The sequence below is a fragment of the Nelusetta ayraudi genome, unplaced genomic scaffold, assembly GCF_046127955.1.
Source record: "Nelusetta ayraudi isolate G7.1 ecotype Tasmania unplaced genomic scaffold, CSIRO-AGI_Nayr_v1 ptg000070l, whole genome shotgun sequence".
Classification (NCBI taxonomy): Eukaryota; Metazoa; Chordata; class Actinopteri; order Tetraodontiformes; family Monacanthidae; genus Nelusetta; species Nelusetta ayraudi.
The window spans coordinates 2,147,501-2,169,991 of record NW_027466120.1 but is presented as its reverse complement, the minus strand read 5'-3'; the positions used below and the strand labels follow the sequence as shown (position 1 = coordinate 2,169,991).

The following is a 22,491-nucleotide window of genomic DNA, read 5'->3' as shown; positions in this document are numbered from 1 at the left end:
CCATAGCTAACAAACAGCGAGGCAGTATTTACATTACAGTGCGTGATAAAGGGTGGAGCCTTTTGATTGGAACTCTTTTCAGGACATTTTTTCCCTTTATGCGGATCAGGGAGGTGGAGACAAAGCTTTGTTCCCCCTGTCATTTAGCCGCATGAGTCATCATCATTCTAAAATCAACCAAAACCTGTTTTATGTACATACTTTGGACTTTGCTGTCAACGCAGCAGGAACTGAAGCCCAGACTGTGTATTACTAAATTATGGTGCAAAGCCATAAACGTGTTCATTTCCTCTTTTCTGTTCAGTCAATGTTAGTTATTAACAGCTTCATTCAGATTGTAAAAAAAAAAAAAAAACATACACTGAGGTGGGAAAGAAAAATTGGAATATCCAGTGACCTTTTGAAAAGACGAGACTTTCTGCCACAATGCAAATTCCACACTTGTCACTTCCAGCCTCGTTCTGTGGCTCGTTGTTTTCTTTTATTTTGTTTTGTTTTTTTCTTCCTCTCTCCTCTCCTATATACTTACAGTAAATGGTCATTGTGAGCAGACGGTTCTGGGCGCACTTTGCATGGCACTGCAGAAGAAACTGCCAGGCAAATAAGGGGTTTGTCTTATAAAGTATTCATTGTCACCTGGTAACGGCGGCCGTTTATCATTTCACCTGAAATTACAATGAAAACCGATAGCTTATCGTGGGGAGGGAGGCAGACGGCGCGTGCTCGCTCGCTCGCAGCAGAGACGAGCGCTCGTCTCCGCCACGACGTCTCAGGACCGGAGTCGCAATTTCAGCCACAGCGACTCAAAAGGGCGCCGGTGTGAAATCTGCACTTTTTTTTTTTTTTTTTTTCTTTCATTTTTCCATCATTAATCATACAATGAATCTATCAGATCTGCTTTAAAAAATAAAGTGCCATGTTTTTGTGTATCATTGCATCAACTCCCCGCAAGCCCTGCTTTAAAGTGTTGCGCTCGGCCCTCATTTGAATAGAGGCGGCGGAGGCTCCGCCCCCTCGAGAGTTGAAAGGCTAGAAGACCACAAAGATGGAAAAGGCCAGCCCACTGAGGGAGGGAGGAAAAAAACTGCTCGGCTTCCTCTGCCATAATTTCCTATCAGCCTATTCAGACAACATCACCAACAGCCAGCTCTCCCCGCGCGCGTGTGCCTCTGTGTGTCTGCGTGTGTGTGTGTGTGCGTGTGTGTGTGTGTGTGTGTGTGCGTCTGTGCGCACGCTCGCTCACTCGCCTGTGTGTCTGTGCGTGTGTGTGTGTGTGAGTGGGAGCAAAGTGAGTGTATGGGGGCAAAGCAGAGGCAGGCAGGCAGGCAGGCAGGCAGGCAGGCAGGCGCACGAGAGGCGGAGACAGAGCGACACAGACAGGGAGAGAGAGAGAGAGAGAGAGGGAGAGAGAGAGAGCGAGCGAGAGAGAGGAGCAGAGAGAAGTGGGAGGCTCCGTTTTCTTCCACCTACCCCCCGTCAAAGCACGGGAAGGAGGGGCCAGACCCTGAGCTGCCAATCAAACGCGCTCGTGGCAGCCGGCATTATCTCAGCAACAAACTATTGACAGATTACATGTCAAGGAGTTTAGTGCATGATTGAAGGAAGCCCCTTTTTTTTTTCCCCGAGTCACTTTTCCGCTCCGCTTCCCCCCAGCCGCCAGCCGACACTCGAATGACTTTCTGACTAAAAAGTTGAGTAATATTATGAAAGTTACATGTCTGAGAGGATTTAACTTCGACTTCCCTGAATATGGTGAGTACTTTTTTTTTCTCCTTCTTCTTCTTCTTCTTTTTTCCTTCCCCCCGTTCTTCTTTTGTCTCTCACTTTGCCTCTTTTAGTTTTTATTAGCTGACAGTTAAAGGTGTGCCTTTTTTTTTTCTCCCCCTTCTTCTTCTTCTCTCACTCTGTTTGAGCGTGTGTGTGTGTGTGTGTGTGTGTGTGTGTGTGTGTGTAAGCGTGAGTGTGTGTGTGCGCGTGCGCGCATGTGTGTGTGTGTGTGTGTGCGAGAGAAAGAGAGAGACACGGGGAAGTTGTTCATGATTAAACTATGTGCCAGTGCGTCCGGACGTATACCCGAGTGTTGCGACACCCTTATTTATAGCTCTTTGACGGTGCCCAAAGGTGACTGCAATATCAAATGTGATTGCCCCTCGTCTCTGGCTCGCCGCTCATGACACTACATGACAGCGCAGCGCACGGCATGCGAAAGGGGGGGGGGGGACGATGAAAAAAAAGTTCCCAAAAGCCAGTTTCATTTTCTCGAGTCGCACTGTGTTTTCTGACACTTCACTCTCTGCCTGGCAGACTTTCTTCTGCCATTTAGACAAATGTGTTTTTTCATTTTTCTGTGTGTGTGTGTGTGTGTGTGTGTGTGTGTGTGTGTGTGTGTGTGTGTGTATATGTTTGTGTGTGTGTGTGTGTGAGCCAATCACTGGATATTGTAGAATTGCAGGTAGTGCTGTTATCCACATGAGGCTCTGGCAATGCCATTAGGGGTACAACTGAATGGCCTAAGGGTTTGTTGCCAAGGGGACAAAGCAAACAAACTGTCGTGTCGCTCATATTGTCACACATGCACAGGCAACCGGAGCGCGGCGGGTGCCACCAACCTTTCCAATCAGAGGACGTGCGAGCAGGTTGTGTGTTCTACAAAAAAACCAAACAAAAACCAAACAAAGCACACACAAACACACTTCTTCCGCGCTCACTTTCATTGAAATTAAATGGCAAGGTTGCTTTCAGGTGCGTTTCATTTAAACGTTCAGGCAGCGTATGCGGTGCACATGCACCTGTAGTTGGTGGTTGCGAGCTGAGGTGTCAAGTTGACTGCAGCCACTCGCTGCGTCTCCCCTTGGCAGGCGGCGTGAACTTGTCCTGTTGTAGCTGCAGCTCACACACTCGGCGCCGCGCGGCTACAGCCTGTTTACGTGCTTATAGCGAAAAGGCCTGTTTCATGTTAACATTTACTCCAGTCCTGCGTGCACTCTGTGTGTGTGTGTGTGTGTGTGCGTGTGTTCTCAGTTTAGCATGCGCACATTGAATCCCTTCCCTTTATACATGCATGTATGTATTTATAGTCCCTGTTTATCTGCGCGGTACATAAATATTACTATGGTATGACTGTAAGTTTCCACTAATTTTTAATAAACCGTCCCTGCCGTCGTGTTTTTTTTTAATGCTTCATTTATATTCTTGTTATTTAAATATAAAGTTTAGGTTAGGATATTTTTTATAGATCTATTTGACATAAAACCTTTAATCTAATCCAGTTTATTAAAAAAAGACAATAATTAATCTTGAAAAGAATATTTACCGATTTTTGTTACTGCAAAAAAAAAAAAATTTACAAATCATGCAGGTCAAACTTCAGTCGTGCTTTTTTTTTTTTCTTTTGGCTGGAGGCTGTTGTTTTTACTCTGTTCCTCTGCAGCTCTGCACCCTCTCTGTCTGTCTGCCTGCCTGTCTGTCTGCCTGTCTCTCTGTCGGTCGGTCCGTCCGTCTGTCTGTCTGTCTCTGCGTCCCCGCCGCTCGTCCTCGCCGTCCAGGAGCGTGACACCACACTTGCCCTTCGAGTCGGCGTGCGGGAGGGCGATTAAAAAATAAAAGCCCCAGTCTTGGGCCGACGATCACACACAGACGCCGTGCAGCCGACCACAGCGGCCACAGGGCTTCAGACGCACACGCGGACCGGGTTAATTATGCCCTGTTGTTTCCCTTGTCTTGTGTGATCGGCCAAAATAACAACAAACACGTCCGACTGTTATCGTGACACACCCTAATTTCAAACTTTTCGTCAGCTCGGAAAATGTTTTTCTACCCTCCCGTGAGTCATAATGTTGATTGCCTTCTCCCTCACTGAGTTGTCTCATTAACCCTTTGTGGCCCTCTCCATCTTTTATGGCTCTCCACTGAAAAAAAAAAAAGAAAAAAAAAGAAAAAGGAAAAAAGAAAAAAAAAAAAGGATGAAATGAAGGAGAAAAACAAGCCGGGCTGCGAAGGCCCTCAATAACCTTTTATCACAATTTGGCAATAACCTGAATCAATTTGATGTCTTAAGCAATAAAATATGCTGTTGCCTTCCTATTTCTGCCGCTCCTCGGATGACAGTAAATTTACATTTTTTAATTAAACTAGCCGGAATTTTTATTAGGGGGCCGGGCTATGCTAATGGGAATGTTGTGTACAGCAGATTAACAGAGTTTTGAAATAAATTTAACAGGGAGACATTTGCAGGCTTTGGCGGCGGCGGTGGGGATGCGAGTCATTGTCTTTAACCTCTTTCATTCCGATTTCTCCGGGGGGATCCTTATTCTAAGGAGCCTTGTCAAGGAAGAGTGCTTCACAGCAACGAGGTGATTAGTATCGCCTTGTCAACCGGAGGAAGACACTCACGCGCTCAACACTTTTTTTTGAAAAAAAAAAAATATACAGATTTCAGCAGAGAGCACAGCGCAGGATTTCCGTCTTGCCATTAAAATGTGCACTTAAACTAAATGAAGTAGAGTCACTTTAAAAATAAAATATATCATACAAATTAAAAATTCACTCTTTTTTTCCAGCCTTTGTTTTTTTCCCCTCTTTTGAAAAATACAGATTTGCGTTTCACAAGACGACCCGGATGATTTTTACGTTGAAAAATCCACAAAAGCCACTCTTTTTAATTTTCTTGTCAAAATTTGATGACTTCCCATCTTTTAATTTTACTTTCCTGATTTTCTTTTTTTTTACACCTTCAGAGCGACCATTAAATTTGAGTCAAAGGCAGCAGTTAAAGGCAGCGTATATGTTTGTGTAGTTTTATGGTGCGCTCTCAGTGTTTGATTGATGTTACGCGAGGGTGTGTGTGTGTGTGTGTGTGTGTGTGTGTGTGTGCGGTCCTGTGTGTGTGTGTATTACTCCTGGTTTTAGCAGAGCGGCTATGGGAGGGAAAATGGGTGAACAGACAGTAGACAAGGGGAGGTGCGTGCGGGGTGTGTGTGTGTGTGTGTGTGTGTGTGTGTGTGTGTGTGTGCGTGTGTGCAGGGAGGGGGGCTGTTTCGACAGAAAGAGAGGGACAGCTGAGTCCTGATTGAGCATGTGCCCAGTCATCAGACACAAGCCACCCTACACCATAATTATCTTAACCCCCCTGCAGCCTTTTAATATCCAAATCACACCGACTGCTTCTCTCTTCTCTTCTTCTTTCCGTTTTAACACCCAGTTGAAAAGAGCCAAAATAAAAAGAGCAAAAAAAAAAAAGGTAAAAACACCAGTGACCAAACGATCCAATAAATAGCAGATGCACGTGGGTCGCTGTGCGTGCGCCACCCCTCCGCCCCCGCTGCTGCACCCGGCAGCAGCAGCCAGAGTGTTGAGGGTCACTCGATCCGGGCCAGGAGGAAGGCGAGTGGCATCACAGCCTCTTCCTCTTCAGTCCTGTGCACTCATGCAGTGGCCAGCACCTAATTAAAACCTCAAAGCTCCCCATCACCAAACTGGAGTAATGGCCTAATTAATAATCGCTGGAGAAATATTCTGGAATGATAAACAGGTTGCCCCAACTGCCTTTATTACCTTTATATATATGTATATATATACATATTTATGTGTATATATATATATATATGTATATATATATATATATATATATATATATATATATATATATATATATATATATATATATATATATAAATATATATATATATATATATACATATATATGTATATATATATATATATGTATGTATGTGTATATATATATATGTATATGTATGTATGTATGTATGTATGTATATATGTATGTATGTATGTATATATATGTATATGTATGTATGTATGTATATATATATATATGCATGTATGTGTATATATATATATGTATATATATATATATATATATATACATATATATATATATATATATATATATATATATATACATATATACACACACACACATATATACACACACACACACACATATATACACACACATTTATATATATATGTATATAAATTTAACACTCCTTGATGACGTGTTTTTAAAAATGTAAAAATGCTATTTTGCGAAACACGACTTTTATTTTCAAATATTTTCAAAAATGTTGATAAATTGTAAATATTTTTGTTTCCTCCTTTTTTTCGAGAAAAAATTCATCTTTTATTATTTCGAGAGCACACCAATCCCCGCCCCCCCGCCCCCCCCCTCCCACCGCACCCCTCTTCCCCACCCACAGTGACCCCCCCCTAGCCCCTCCCCCCCCCCCACCCCCGCCACCTAATCTCACGTCACAAAACGCCGCGTCACGTTTCCTCCGGCAACTTTTCCCTCCACCACCCAGCGCAGCCCGCAGCGCCACTTCCCAATCTCGCATATGAAATTATGATTTCATGCGAAGCGCGAAAAAGAAAAAGGGGGAGAGGAATAATCTACCCGGCCGTTGATGCGCCATATAAGAGGGGAAAGGGGAGGAAAATGAAGAGGTAATTAGCGGCGGTGGAAGACTTTGGCGCGACGGCCTGAAAAGCGGCGTCTCCGCCGGCCGTGAATGAATTTGCATGCTTGGCTTATCGAAGCGCACTTACGAGGCCGGCTGAAAGAGAGATTAAGGCGGCACAAAATGTGGTGACTAATCCTTTTAAATGTGGTGGTGGTGGGGGGGGGGGGTTGTCTTTGTTAGTGTGTGTGTGTGTGTGTGTGTGTGTGTGTGTTGGGTGGAGGTCTTCTAGGTGCGCACCGGTCCGTGTGCCGTGCGTCTGCCGGGGGGGCGGGGGGGCACGATAGGAATGCGACCGGATCTCCGCTTGTATATGTATATATATTTATTTATTTCCCCCCCCCTAAGTGTGAATATGGAAGACGGAAGAATGAGGCGTGGCCGTGGGGGGGGGCAGTGATTGACACGGGCAATAAATTGATAGCGTATCTGCTGACCCTCTTATCTAGAACAAATACAGCCGGCCGGGTCAGCCTGGTTGAAGCAAAGCCGGAAACACGACGCAGACATCAGCGGCTCGGGGGTTCATTTATTTGTTCTGTTTTGTTTTGTTTGTTTGTTTGTTTTCCCCGGATTTCTTATGAATTATTTGTTGGGTTGGTGGGCGACCGACTGGAGCGGCAGCGGCAGCGGCAGCTCCGTCACCTGCCTCCTCTCTCCGCGGTCGCTACAAGTGTTTTCTGACGCCACCATACGGTAACTCCCAGACTTCCTTCTTTTTTTTCTTTTTTTTCTTTAACCCCCACAACCACCGGCACCACCACCGGCACCACCACCACCCGCCTTCGCCGCGAGCTGCTGGAAAAGTGTTTGTTCAGCCGGGTTGCGGAGCCGCTGCTTCTGTCCTCGTCGGTAATTGACTGCAAACAGGAGCGCGGTGACGTTTAAACACTGGCCCTGCTCTCACTTCTGTGTCACACATCTTCAACACCCCCCCTCCCCCCGGCAATACGGCATTAGTGCACGCACAAACACACACACACACTTTACCCGAGTGTGTTTTTCCCCCTTTTTCATGTGACATTTCACTCGCTGGGGTCAGTAGCAGGCGGCGGCGGCGGCAGCGGCAGCGGCAGCGGCAGCGGCAGCAGCAGCGGCAGCGGCAGCGGCAATAATTACTGTCTGTACATGATAAATCTGAAGGCCAGCTGTTGGTTTCTGTCAGCGCCGGCGCAGACGGAAGGAGAGGGAGCGAGAGAGGACGGGGGGGGGGGGGGGTGAGATGGAGGGTGCAGGGAGGCGCAGGAAGAGCTCAGGAGTTTGCAGTTTGACGGATTTCTTTCTTTCTCTTTTTTTTCTCCCCCCCCCCCTTCGGTAACTTGATAGGATTACACGCTTCTAGAGCCTACACCTGTTAAGAGGCTGTTAGCAGAACAGTTGGCAGTCCCACAGCCTCAGCTTAGCCTGCTCTCCTCTTCTTTTCCTCCTCCTGCTCCTCTTCTCCTCTCGCTGTCCTTCCGTTCCCCCCTGGTGGGCTTTGGAGCCCACATGTATGATGAGTTGGTCTCTGCCGCCTCCGCCCGAGCCCAGCTGAGGGTCGGGGGGGTGACACGTGAGCGGCGTGTGTGTGTATGTGTGTGTGTGTGTGGGGCCAGGTTGTCTGACATCCCCCCCGCCCCCCACTCCTGCCTCTCCTGAGAGAAGACGTCCGCCGTCAGTTGTACCTCCCCACCTAGCGCCCTCCCCCCGACCCCTGGCAGTCCTCAGTTACAGTGGTGCCCTCCCAACACTCCTCCCCAACACACACACACACACACACACACACACACACACACACACACACACACACACACACACACAGTCAGAGCTCAGAACAACAAACATATCCACACATTTAGGATATCAACCGCCAGGCGCATTTCACCATGTTCTGTCTCTCTCTCTCTCTCTCTCTCTCTCTCTCTCTCTCTCCCCCCCCTCTCTCTCTCTCTCTCTGGACAGGTGTTGGCAGACTCTTAAAATACCCAAATACAGGTTAAACCAGACGATTTGAAGGGTTCGGTTGTGAGCATTTGTACATATTGTTTTTAGGAGTGCCAAAGCCCTGCTGTCAATTGCAAATACTTTTGAGAGGAGTGGAGAAATGAGTAATGCACAAAATTTGTTGCCTGCGTCTTCTCTCTCTCTCTCTCTCTCTCTCTCTCTCTCTCTCTCTCTCTCTCTGTACCCTGAGGACGAGGTCTGAGTATCGTCTAGAGCAGGGACATGTCTCCGAGGAGGGGGGGGGGGGGATTAAAAGGCAGCGGCGATCGTTGTGATAGTCATCGGACAGCGGTATCGCGGGAGGTTGTTTTGCGCCTGGATGCGACGCGTCCCGCTGCCTTATTTGGCGCTTGAGCAACAGCAGCGGTGGCGGCACCTGTTCCCTCTATTGTGCCGGAATTTTCTATATTTGGCAAAGAAGTCCGGCCGTAGTTAGCGAAAAGACAAAGTGTATTTCCAGACCCCCAGCCGCCCCCCCACCCCCCACCAGACACTCACGCCACCGGCGGGAATCTCGCCTCCCCCAAAATGTCATGTTGTCGCCCGCATGTTTATCGACGCCTCGCATTCCTGCGAGCGCAAATGATCCGCGCGCAGGCGGCGGGAACGGAGGAGGGGAGAGGGAGCAAAAGTTACGGAGATACGCCGGCTGGAACTTTTTAATTGTTCTGATAAGCAATCGCTAAATGACAATAAAAAATAAATAAGTTGAGTGGAAAAAAAAAAAAAAAAAAAGAGAGAGAGAGAGAGAGAGAGAGAGAGAGAGAGAGAGAGAGAGAGAAGGAAAAAGAAGCGGGGCCACTTTAACAGCTTATCTCTGCTGCTCTGCGCCGCCAGTGTCATGTCCGCAGCAGCACCACCTGATCTACAGAGTAAAATAACCACCGCAGCTTATTGTTTGGATAATATTGGAACACCCCCCCCCCCCCTCCTCCTCCCTCTTAACATCCCAACCCGCTTAACACACACACACACACACACGCACACACGTGCGCGGTCCCCCCGCCGCCACTCCTCTCCCCCTCTCCCTTGATTCATTTCACCCACTGTCCTCGGCTGCCGGAAAATGGCGTTAATTTTTTTATTACCTGTTTGACTCTCCAGCCTTATTACTGTAGCCCCTTAATGTTCTCTGTAACCGTGGAAACCAGATGAATAAATGTCCGCCAAAGAAAATGAGATGATTAAACAGGTCACCCTTGCAAAACAAATTCGCTTGGTCGAGCGCAATTTGTGTACCGAGCGGCTGTCTTAACAGTTTGCTAACAAGGGGATTGTTTGCCAAGCTAACTGATGGAGAGGGAAGGGGGGGGGGGGGGGGGGGGTGGCGGTGGGGGGGAATAAAGATATCTGGCGGGGCGGGGTGGGGGGGGTGGAGGGAGGGGGCGCGTGATTGAAGAGATAATATTTTAGATCACTCCTCTGTTTGTCTCATGTCTTTATTCTTCGCCGCCACTGTGGCCCTGTTTGCACACATCCTGTTTGCCCTTGTTTCAGTTTTTTTCTTCTTTTTTTTTTTCTTTTTTTTTTTGCGAAATGGACCCCCCCCCCCCCCCACCCCCCTCCCCTCCTCTCCTGTCCCTGTTCCCCTCCCCTTCCCCTCAGCCGCCACAATGTTCACAAGTGGCGCTCAAGTTCGGAGCAGCCAGCCATGTTATGGTAACAGGGCATTTGGGCCGTGATCATCAGCAAGTGCAGTAGCAAATAGAATTTCCCTCATTTATGTGGCAACCAATCATTACGGCTAATTGTCCTTGAGGCCATCTGTATAGGATGGCTCGTCCTCTGCCGCTGGTGTCGTAACAGCGCCGGTCATGGATTGACTGGGCCCGAATTAACACTTCACTCCCCCCCCCCCGACCCACCCAACCTACTAAACACAGAGGCTGGTGAGGTGGGGTGAGGTGGGGGGGAGCGAAGTCAATCGACGCTATGAACCTCATCGCTCGCCGCCAAACGTACTGAACCGAAGCAGGTTTCCGCGAAGGTGAAATCGCGACCGACAAATTAACGAACGCGCAAAAGACGGTTTTCAGTCGGCAAAGCAAAACAAACTCAGAAACGGCCAGATGGATTTCTGATGAAATAACTTGGATACGATGGAAGTGGAAAAAAAACAAAAAAAAAACTGAACTAAACAAATAAAGCAGGATTGTAAAACAAACCTAAATGGGATTTTATGGGATCCGCTGTGTTTTGGTGCAACAGCAGCAGCAGTGTGAGTATAAATAAAAGGAGTGTTTTGTTTTCTTCCCCACAAATTAAACAGTCAGCCTGAGCTGCATCCTGGTATTTCTTCTTTTTTTTTAAGTCCCATCGACTGTGTGTTTCCCATGATGCCCCCGCCCTTCCTTCCCCGGCTGCTCTCGTACGACTTGTTTTGGGCCTGCAGCGAGCGAGCGCCTGCTGCTCCTGTCCGGGAGACTCAGCCAGCCAGCCAGCCAGCCAGCCAGCCGGGATCAGGCCCCGTGTTGCCACTCTGACCACAAAGTGTGGCTTGCACAGCAGCACCGTTGTTTATGGTAGGATGGCGCTCTTCGCCACTCTTGGGGGTGTTGCCTGTTGGCATGAACGCCACCGCTGCTGCTGCTGCTGCTGCTGCTGCTGCTCCGCCACCACCGCCGCCGCCGCCGCCGCCACTTACGGCCTCTTCCCTGCCAAACCACTTCACGTTTATCCCGACCCCAAACATTCGCCGCCGCAGCTCCGGCTCAAAACACAAAGACGAAGGAGCTCCTTGAAGTCGTCTTGCGGGACCGAAGATCCAAGCAGGGGAGGGTTTTTATTTTTATTTATCATCCCTACCGGGTATGGGGGGAGGGGGAGGGAGGAAGGGGTATTCCATCCCAGTAGAGGAAGACTACGGGCGTCAGAAAAAAAAAGAAAGAAAGAAAAGCACTTATGCATTATTGATGTTTTAATTTGTGCAAATGCCCAGGTCTTTGTTAAGTGATTATAGTGCTGGGGAGATAACAGGGGAGGTACTTCGCCATGAAACAAGAGCCTGCTTTCTCACCGCACTGGGAAGCTGCCACTGGACCAAGTCTAACAAGTCCCCCCCCAGCCCACCCCCCAACACCTCCACCCCACCCCACCCCACCCCACCCCACTCAGCGCCATGTGACGGCTTGGTGGCAAACAGAGTCGACTCCGAGAGAAAAAAAAAAAAGAAAGAAGAAAAGAATAATCAACGTGCGCAAGATAAGGAAAAACCCCAGCCGTTGATCTTTTGTCCTTATTTCAACTCCGCCTCTGGTTTATGATCTGGGGTTTATAGTACTTTTACATCCCTTATCAAAATTTTTTTTTCCGTAAATACAACGTAACTGACCTGAAAAGCCCTGCGCTGTGCGCAAATTCTGCCTCGTGGCGCCCTGGGAACTGACCTTGCGCGGGTGGTGGTGGTGGCGGCAGGCGGGCGGGCGGGGCTGGAGAGGGAGTGCAAATCTTCCAATGCGTCCAAAACAAGCCAATAAAATAATGCCTGGCTCAAAGGAGGCAGTTTGGGAAATATGCAAATGATTAACGCGGGACAAAGGTTGAGGATTTATTTTTTTATTTTTTTCAAACTCTGTGATTTACACCATTGGCCCAGTGCGGCAGGCAGGGTGAATGATGGCGGCAGAAATCAAAGCAGCGAGCCGGTGGAGGGCGGTGGTAGTTGGGGTGGTGGTGGGTGGTGGGTGGGGGTTCCTCCTCATCAGCCACTGGCTCTCACATCATGGCCAGCCCGACTCAGGAAACCTGTATTTTCTGCCCGGTGTCAGCGGGCGTCAAAGCTGAGCTAACCCTCACCTGCAGCTGCACACACACACACACACACACACACACACACACACACACACACACACACACACACACACACACACACACACACACACACAGACAGACAGACACACACACACACAGACCCTGCCTTCCTCCACCACCCGACGCCTGGAGAACCTGTCAATTAGCCCAGACTGCATCAACTGGGACTGGATCGATGTCAGAACCTTGAGACAAGTGGCATCGTCCGATTCTCCCTTTTGTTCCTTGTGGTTTTATTCTTCTCGGGTTTGACGGCAGGGCCAAAAAAAAAAAAAAGAAGAAAAAAAAAAAAATCCTGAATTGAGGCGAGGCTGCACTTTTCTTTTGCTGCTGCGACTTCCCCGGCGGAGGTGAAGTACACAAGCGTGCCGCCGCCGTGCCGCGCACAAAGCGCCGGCTCTCAGGCTTCCCCGAGCGTTTACTGTTTTATTAAGCTGTCTCATGAACCCAATAGCAGAACATGAGACCGCGGCGAGGGGAGGGGAGAAAAAGAGAAAAGCCCCATATTACTTAGATGATTTGATGTCATTTGTGGACTACAAAACACCAGACTTTATTGTGTGCGCGGGGAGAAAGAGCAGGAGCAGAGGGGAGAATGGAAGTCGGCTTAGAAATTCACAATTTCAATTAGCCGACGTAATCTGAACCTGCCGGCTTTGATAGGGGCTCTTTTCTTTTTTTCTCTTTTTTTCTTTTTTCCTTTTGCTAAGAATACAGCAGCACTTGTGAAACATTAATTAAGCAGACGTTTCTTTTTTTTCCCCCTCTTTTCAAAGGATGAAGTAAAGTGTGCTTTGTGTGGAACAAAAAGGCAGATACCTCACATGGAGGACTGCTTCACCCGCACCTTTTTTTTTTCTTCTATTTTCTTTCTTTTTTTTTTTTTTTTTTTTTTTCAGTTTAAGAGGAAACGCGGCAAACAGAATCCTGGGAGCCGCCGTTGAGAGGGAGATCATATCATACGAGTGGACCAATTGAAATGTATCCGGCCCCCTAGTGAAACCTGAGCTAGCGGCAGGAAAGCGAGCCCCTGTTTTAATGACTTTCTACCTGACAGGTGACTTTGGCCCGTCTTTTTGGATCACGTTGCTCCGACTTTGTTGCATCATCCAACCATCGATTATTGATAGTTGGCGTGCATTCCTAATTGAGGGGCCAAATGCTGAGCCTGGAACAGCTGCTCCTAAGGGGGCTAGCGCGGCTAAGCTAGCTAGTGGCTAGCTTAGAGAGGGTGAAGGAGCAAAAATACTTACTTAAAAAAAAAAAAAAAAAAAAAAGGTTATGGCCAATATTTAACATCACGTTGTTCCCCAAATAAAAAAAACAAAACACCAAATAAAATAAAATACATCACATCACATCCTCCCGCCACATTTTACACAGTTTTGTTTATGCATTATTCACACGCTATTGCAAATCCCGCTGCAGCGGGTGATGAGCGCACATACAGATGATACATTAAAAGTGCCATAACTCGCACAGGCAGCAAAGCTAAAAATCAATTGGAATGGATAGTTAAGCTGGCTCCTAAAAATCAATGAGGAATTCATGTCCTTGATGACAGTGTCATTCCCCTCAATGTTAGAGGCTTTGGAGGGCGGAAAAACACAAGCGCACACACACACATGCGCAAACACACACATTGTAAGTACATTAAATGGGTTCAAACAGGAAGCAAAAAAAAAAAAAAAAAAAAAAAAAACGAGACACACATTTATTTCTCCCACACCTAAAATAATCGCGTTTCGGCTGGTTGGCTGGCAAATCTATCCACTCAGTTATATAACACTTCATGATTTTGTATTTGCGGCCGAGTGCGTGTTTTCTCCAAGCTTTGCCGGGGCCAGCTGGTGACCACCACAGTCGTCCCAGTCCGTCCAATGGAAGCAGCGGCGAGTCGAGTTTCAAAGCTGGTGTTGTTGTTTTTAAACCGTGCAAAATGTGGCAATCCAGCGACATTGTACACCGAGCCTGGAAAATAGAGATGACCTTATAGCTATTACATGGTGGGGGTGTGCGGCACCACACACACACACACGCGCACACACACACACATACACGGTGGATTGCGGGGGGTGGGGGGTGGGGGGGGTTCATGCAGGAGGAGAGAGGATGAAAAATCCAGTGTTTTAAAATAGCAGTTTTGCCCTTATTAATGCCATTAGTGTAACAGTCATAATGGATCAAATCAACAGATGACCGAAGCAACTCCCCTGTCTGTGCGCCGTGATGAGATCATGTCAGGAGCTGTTTGGGCATTTTGTGTTGACGGCTGAAGTTTGGAGCGCCGCCGTTTTTTTTTTTTGTTTTTTTTTTTTTATTGGCAAACTGCCCCCGGATGACGCCCACGGTTCCTCCCTTTGTGTCCCTTTTTCTTTTTTCCCCTCTTCTTCTTCGTCTTCATCTCCGCCTCTCCGCTTTCTTTGCGTCCCCCCCCCACCCCCATTTCCCATTTTTTCCCCTCTCCCTTAATTCCCCTGACACGTCCGTTTGCCGTAGCTGGCCCTCATTTCGGCCGGCGCTCAGTAGAAGTGACCCTTTTGGTGGGTGAGGGTGAGGGTGGGTGAGGGTGGGTGAGGGTGGGGGGGGGGCACCACTGTATTTTTAACCCAGATTTAGTTAATGGCACTGTGACAGTCGTTTTTTTCGCTCCTGGGCGATTTGGTGCTCCGAGGCCGTCCGTGTCACTCACTCCCTGAACCCCCCCCCCCCCCCCACCCCCCCCAACAGTCCCCCCATCGTTACCAATTATAGCCACGCTGACCGACGCAGAGCAATGCTGCAAGAGAGAGAGAGAGAGAGAGAGAGAGAGAGAAGAAAAGAAATCTCGCAATCACACACCAACACGCAAAACATGTCCGGAACATAAAATTCTTTTCTGTTCTCTGTTTCGGACAAACTGCCGTCTTCCTTATTTGTGCCGAGCGCCTGTCATGTATTAGTTATAGAGTTGGCAGTTGCTCGGCCCCGAACAGGTGGTCATCTTTTACGGTCCGTAACATTTGAAAGGGTCATTCAGTGTGCGAGCTTAAATACCTCAGAATTTGGGAGAGAGAGAGAGAGAGAGAGAGAGAGAGAGAGAGAGAGAGAGAGAGAGACGAGGCCTTTGCAACAGTTGTCGAGAGTCAGGAGGAAGAGGAGGGAGGGTGTGGGTGGAGGAGGAGGAGCGCTCCAGCTCTGGCCCGTCCTCCCGGTGGAGGTGAGAATTATCCGGCAGCTGTCCCTCGGCCTCTTTACCTCCTCTGTTCCTCTTCTGTTTTTGGAATGGCTGCGTTTCTTTCTTTTTTTTTCCTCTCTCTCTTTCTTTTCTTTTTTTTTTTTTTTTAAAGACGAAATGACTGTTTGTGGCGGGTAGGGGAGGGGCAGGTGAGGTGAGGTGGGGGTGGGTTGGGGGGGGAGGGAGGGTAGCGGCCCTAGCCGCTGTACGCTGTCACTCACACTCCCAGCCGCGTGTGTCCTCCTCCAGAGGGTTTACACGTCTCATCAAGCCGACAATCGTGACACCGACGCGAGATGAGCCCCGACAGCCCAGTTGCTGCTTTCATTTTTTTTTTCTTTCCCTCTCTTTGCCGCTTTTTCTCAAAATGTTTCTGCTCTGGGAAAAACAAAAACAAAAAACAAAAAAAAACAAAAAAACGGAACTCCCAAAACTCGGCCGCGTCGTCTTCACCACCCTCGAGTGAGCTCGCTATCGCTAGCGTCTGGAGGAGGGAAGCTAGTAGCTTATGGGGGGGTGGGGGGAGGGGGGCAAGAAAACGTGAAATATTTCCTCAACGTTGGGCGGCGGCAAATGAAATGTCGCCGCTGCCGCTCTGCCTCGCCGCCCCCTCCGTCCCCCTTCCCTCCCTCCCTCCCTCCCTCCCTCCCCTGTCTCTCTCCCCCCCTCAATCCATCTGCATCATGTCGATCTGTCAGACTGCCAGTGTCTGTTCCAATTAGATTCCACTTAATACACGTAACCTCGATTAACACGCAATCAAGCCCAGATAAATCACGTCCTTTAAGTCCCTCCCCCCTATCCCCCCATCCCGCCGCCACCGCCCGCCCGCACACCGCCACCGCCTTCTCTCCCGTGTTGCTTTGCATCACTCACTTTTGCATCCCTCAGTAAGCTCCCCTCAGCCGTGATGGGCTTTTTTGTTTTTTTTTTTCATAAGGGGGAAAATAAAAATGAAAATCGCGCAGGTGAAGTCGGGAGAAACGCCGCTGACATTTTAACTCCGGCCGCTCGTCTCCCCTCCCTCCGGCGCCGCCAAGCTCCCCTCGTGTTTGTTGGTGCCCTTTTCACCCCCGTTGAAGATGAAGGTGCCTTAATTACATCTTTAGTAAGCGGGGGGAAAAAAAAGGAAAGCTCCAAAAGACACCCTGGGCTTTCTGTGCGTGGCAGGAGGCTGTGTAGTCTATTGTCTAGGTGACCTTTTTAGCTAGCGGACAATTGGTTTGACTAGATTACAAATTAAGACACAGCGCCGGGCACTTAGCAAGTCTGTTAGCGAGCACTTCTCTGACTAGCAGCCACCCAGCCGTGTGCTTTCCAAACGTCTCACCCTCATGCTCTGACATCACACGCTCTCAACTCAACTGCGTGTCTCTAATATATATATATATATATATATATATATATATATATATATATATATATATATGTATGTATGTATATATAAAAAACTATTTGCTTTAATAAAATCAGCCAGGCTTCATTGCCGGTGGCAGAAAAGGGGGAAAAACACACACACACACACACACACACACACACACACACACACACACACACACACAAGCTCACAGTAGCTACTCCGGAGCTGAAACTAAGGATTCAGGGCAGATTATAATTCTTTTAACAAAGTTAATAATTCACACTGTTTATGCTAATAGGGGTGTGTGTGTGTTTGTGTGTGTGTGTGTGTGTGTGTGTGGGAGGGGGTGGGGGGTGGGGGGGTGCAGCGGGGGAGGAGAGGACCGTTGAATTACCAAAGAGCTAAAACCACTAAAAAACACAAACCAAAGGAAAACAACCCGCGGCACTGGAAAAGCACACGCAGCACTCTTGGGGTCTTCTTTTATTAATCGCAGCTAAAAGTGCTAACATTGACATGTTGAACAGATTAGCCTCTTTAATAACGGGGCGGGTCCACACGGCTGCTGCTGCCGCCGCTGCCTCTGCTGCTGCTGCTGCTGCTGCTGATCCACCAGGACATCCTGCGGGGAGGCAGCCAGCCTGTTTGTTTCATACGCTGACCCCTCTGGCCTCCGCGGGGGTTAGCATAGCCACCTCCGCTAGCGAAGATACTCCTCGCACATCACAGCCCCGCTCTTCCTCTCTTGCTTTGTACCGCACCACCCTGCTCCCCCCGCCCCCGCCCCCCACCCCCCACCTCCCCCGCCCCACCCCAACTTACAAAGGCCTGTCATTTTTAGTGACTGAAAGTTTTTCTTTCATGTCGCCGCCCCTGCGCAGAGGGAAGAGGAAGCTCTGGCAGAGACCTGGCTCCGTTTCACACAGCAACAGCTTGTCTCACACGGCGCTCAGGCTGCCGCTGTACAGCGTTAATGGTTTTAAATATCTCAGCGCTAGTTGGAGCTGACAGGGCCTGCCGGTGTGCCGTGTGCAAATAGGGCTCTCGGATTTAAAATAAATTAAGCTATGAGAAAGGCTCACGTTGATCCATTTCTTATCTCCTTTGCCACCTCTTCAGCCCCGTCCCCCCAACCCCGCCTCCGATCCCGTTCCCGTTCCGAAGTCCTCTCTGGGAATGAGGACCGGCGACCCCCCCACCCCCACCCCCGACACCACCCCTCCTCCGATCCCACCCGGCGACAGAGGCAGTGAACATTTTCAGCTCGTCGGAAACTGTTGATCTCTGTAAAAACCAATTAAAAAGTTGTGCGTGTTTTATTTAATTAGTATTGGGTGCAAACAAAATGAGTATTGAGTAGACACCCGATAGCCCCTCTGCCCTGTCTTTTTCCATTTATAAACTCTGCCCACAACACTGTCGCACTCTGTCTTTAAAAAAACAAAACACAGGGTGGCGGGGGGGGGTTGACAGTTTTGACATAAGTTGAGATTTTTTTTCCTTGTTCCCAGAGGGGGAAAAAAAAAGAAAAGAAGAAGCGGAACAAAAAAAAAAAGAGAAACCCCAGGAACAACGTTGATGAGTTTTAACAGCTCCAGCCAGGCGATGGGCAAATATAATAAGTGTTTTCGCAGACGTCACCAATGATTATCTCATCTGGGCATTTTGGGTGAATGTGGTGGATTTAGAGGCTTGTCTCCCCATTGTGCTGACATCACCGTTTAACCAACCAAATTAAATCATGGCTAAAATAATTTGAAACTCTCCCAGAGTCTGTCTCAAATGGCTAAACAATGGAAGTCTGGGAAAAATTTAGAGGGGGCGCGCTCGGCCGTGCGTGTTTGTATGTGTGCTGTGTTTTTTTTTTTCTTTTTTTTAGTGAGTGTGTTCAGTTGCGGGGGACCAGAAGGGGGGCGGAACTGTGGAAACGGGGGCAAATTAACCCTCACACTGAATAATGGGATAAGGAAAGCCAATATTTAGCACGTACTTAAGAGAATTTAAAGGAGCCCTTTGTGAAACTGTGGACTGATGCTTTGCTTTTTTTTTTTCTTAATAGCGTTTAATGGTTTATAAATTAACATTTTAGTGGGTTCGACTTGGAAACCGGAAAATGGGGGAAAAAAACGAACTCCTTGGCGTCTGCACAGAATGTTCTGCGTAAAGCACATTTCCAACGCTACATTTAAATTTACATATGTAGGAATAGATATAATCCAGGCGCCCGGCTAGTGGGTTAGCCTCTCTTGACATAGCTCCACTTTTATAGATTGAAAGTCACATGAAAGGGCACGAGTGTCCGCTTTCCACAGCCGGCCAGGACGGTGTGGGGGAAAAAAAAAAAAAAAAGTGTTTTGATACTATTAGCACTCTGACACAGTCCAGGTAAGAAAAGACAGAATGACACCTGTGTGTTTTATAAACACTTTTTGGTGACGTGCCTAAATAGTGACTGTCATGCCTGCCAGCAGCTATAATTTCCCCATGAAGGTTGTCTTCAGACTGTAAGAGATAAGAGGAAAAAAAAATATATCAAGTTACTTTTATGTTTTTTGCAGACACACACACAAATTGCCAAGTCTCAGAAATCTCTATTATTGTAGATATTAATGGTGTTGATGTTGGAATATTATTTCTCTCTCTCTCTCTCTCTCTCTCTCTCTCTCTCTCTCTCTCTCTCTCTCTCTCTCTCTCACCGGCGAGCGTCTCGGTTCGTCCGCGCTCGCCGTCGCTGTGCGTGCGGGCCGTCGCCGGCCGCCCGTGACCTCGTGAGACGAACAAAAGGAGTGAGTGGAGAGTGAAAGTGGGGAGGGGGGTTGGGGGGGGTTGGGGTGAGTGGTGGCGTCAGCGTGGAGGTGCGCAGCAGCAGCAGCGGCGGCGGTGGCGGCGGTGGTGGGGAAGTCGCTGCTTAAAGGCCTCAACTCAGCCGACGTGGCCTGATGTGACAGGATTAGCTAAGCCCCGGTGAGCATGACTGGTACTGCGAGACTGTGTGCGTGCGTGCGTGTCTCTGTCTGTGTGTGTGTGTGTGTGTGTGTGTGTGGCAGGCAGGCAGGCAGGCAGCGCGTACAGCAGACTGGGAAGCCAGAACTGCTGCTCGCCACCAGCCGAGCCAAGACAAGACACGGGAGATCAACAGCGTGTCGGCCCGTCGCTGCCGTCGCCGCACAGCCGTCGCACCCCTCACCCCCCACACCCCCGTCCTCACCCCACCCACCGGGGCGGGCGGGCAGGGGAGGGGAAGGGATACGGGGAGACACAGTGGGGGACAAGTGGGCGGGCAGCTGGGGCTAAAGTGAACGTGAGTCGGAAAATTATCCTATTAAATTGAATTAAAGAGGCAGTCTTCATTTAGCCCAAGAATGATGGATTTGGATAATTAACAGTGTTAATGGAGACTGGTTAAAGAGGGCACGGCAAGCCGCTGATTGCACACGCACACACACACACACAGTGGAGGAGGCCAGGTCAGACCTGCACTGTGGCAGCCAAGAAGCCCAGGCCCATCTTTTTTTTTTTTTTTTTTTTTTTTTTTTTTTTCAATCTTTAAAGAGTTTAAACACGGCTGGATCGAGATCAAACGCTTCAATTTCTTTTGCTTTTTTCCTCTTTTGAAAAGTGGCTCCAGCCACGAGACCGGTTTCATTTGTCCACCTTTAAAAGGCACTATGCGTCAGATTCAGGGCAATCTAATCAGAAGAAAACAACATGCATAATCATAAATCGGTGTCCTGTTTTCCGAAGCTCAAATTATTTTATTATACCAGCGGTGACGTCAGCAAAAACCCACTTTCTCAGCTCGGCGCTGGCGCAGCATCTTCTAGCTCCTGCACTCCAGAACAATGCTTATTATTAGCACGATTGTTTTTTTCTTACCAACCTAAGGACATTGCATATTTATTTGATCCCTCGCGCACACTGGGCCTTTAAGTTGCATGCATGTGAATGGGGGAAGTGAAGGCGTTGGGAGTGGAGCCGCTGGGTGCCGGGCAGGTTTAAAGTCCATATATTTGTTGTAGCAGCACTGAGTCCATTTAACACTTTGATGCCCTCGTCTCGTCCCGGGACCTCATTATGCCTGTTGTGCACAACGGTAACGTGCACTGGTGTGTGTGTGTGTGTGTGTGTGTGTGTGTGTGTGTGTATGCAGCAGCGTCGCGCCTGGCTTTTCCACTTTGGTCAGTGCACAACCACCCTCACCCTCCTCCACCGCCCCGTATCTGCATGTCCTTAATTCCTGATGATGTGCAGGCCTGGGGCGCTGTGTGTGATGGAGAGGATGTGTGTGTGCCAAGCTGAAGTGATCGGGCGGCAGGACATGGGGCCCCTTCAGTCCTCCCCACGACCCACCGACCGACCGACCGACCGGTCGACCGCACCGCACCGCACCGCAGAGCTGGTGTCGCGGACCGCGCCACAAAGGGAGGCCAGATTAGCGGGTTCCGCTGCCACTCACCTGGTAATCTGGGAATAATAGCCCGTCCCCAGGAAGTAAAGACACTTCTCTTAATTTACGCCATCCCGCCCCGGCGCCTCCATAATTCCGTTAAAGCCCCTCGCAGGCGGCGTATATTACGCGGGCGCATTGTTTAAGGTCGAGCGCTTCTCCCTCCACCGACACACACACACACACACACACACACACACACACACACAGAGTTGCGGACGTAATCAATTCCGACAGACATTGAAGCGCACTCGACTCGTCATTACCTCGGGATGATGCGCGCCGCCGCGTCTCACCTGCACCCTGATTAGGGGAGCGGACGTCTTCAGTAAAGGGATCAAATCATTTTATGCTACTTTTCTCCTTTCGGGGGAAAAAAAAAAAAATAATAATCAACGCCGCCGGCGTGCACGTGTGCGCGTCTGTCTGTCTGTCCGTGCGTGCGTGCGGGCGCGGGAGTGATAGAGTGTGTGAAAAAAAACAATCTCATCAGGCAGGAGGCCGTTTGCTTAGCGAGAGCTGACAGTCTTTGTGTATGTAAATGAAGAATTTAGACTAATGGAGTTGAACCATTTCTAATTTTGTGATGGCAAGAGGATTTTGATTGAAAGTAATTAAGCAAGCTAGCTGTAAAATTAATTAAAGCAAAAGGAGCGGTGGGGTGGGGGAGGGCTGCGGGGGGGCGGCGGTGGGTGGGTGGGGGGGGGGGGGGGGACTTTTATTGGATTGGATAGCGATATAGCTGCTGTCAGGCAGGGGGACAAATGGGGGTGACCTGGATTCTCTGCCCTCCCTCCTCCCACTCGGGACTTTTATGTCACTTTAATCTCCTTAGAGCGGCTGGTGTGCATTTGTTCGAAATAATCAAGGAAATATGGTCAGAAATTGTCAGCTTTCAGATCTAATTTACCTGACAGCCTCGCCAGCGCGGGTGCACGTGAGCGCGCGTGCGAGCGGACACGCGTGTGACAGTGGCGGCTCCCTTTTTTTCCCCTTCTTTCTTTCTTTCTTTCTTTCCCTCCCTCCCTCCCTCCCTCTCTCACCCCCCCCCCCCCCCCCCCATCCTTCAGCTTTGTGAAAAATGCTTTTGACAGTCTTGAAGCATCTTGGTTGTCTTGGTTGGGAGGAGTAGAGGAAGGTGGTGGTGGGTGGGGAGGTGGGGGCTGTTGTGAGGGACTTGGGTGGCTTCACGGCG

The 22,491-nt window shown here is 49.0% G+C and overlaps 1 protein-coding gene across 3 annotated transcripts in view; it reads left to right on the top strand.

The window, feature by feature from the left end:
* Positions 1-22,491, top strand: part of casz1 (castor zinc finger 1) — a 175,142-nt gene that overhangs the window by 91,779 nt on the left and 60,872 nt on the right. Inside the window, exon 1 of one of the 3 annotated variants that reach the window (XM_076041831.1) lies at positions 1,194-1,752. The exons of the other annotated variants lie outside the window; for them this stretch is intronic. Within the exon in view, the coding sequence (XP_075897946.1) occupies positions 1,704-1,752 (49 nt within the window). The 5' untranslated portion in view covers positions 1,194-1,703. Of the gene's footprint in view, positions 1-1,193; positions 1,753-22,491 lie in introns of those variants that run through there. 3 annotated transcript variants of the gene reach the window in all.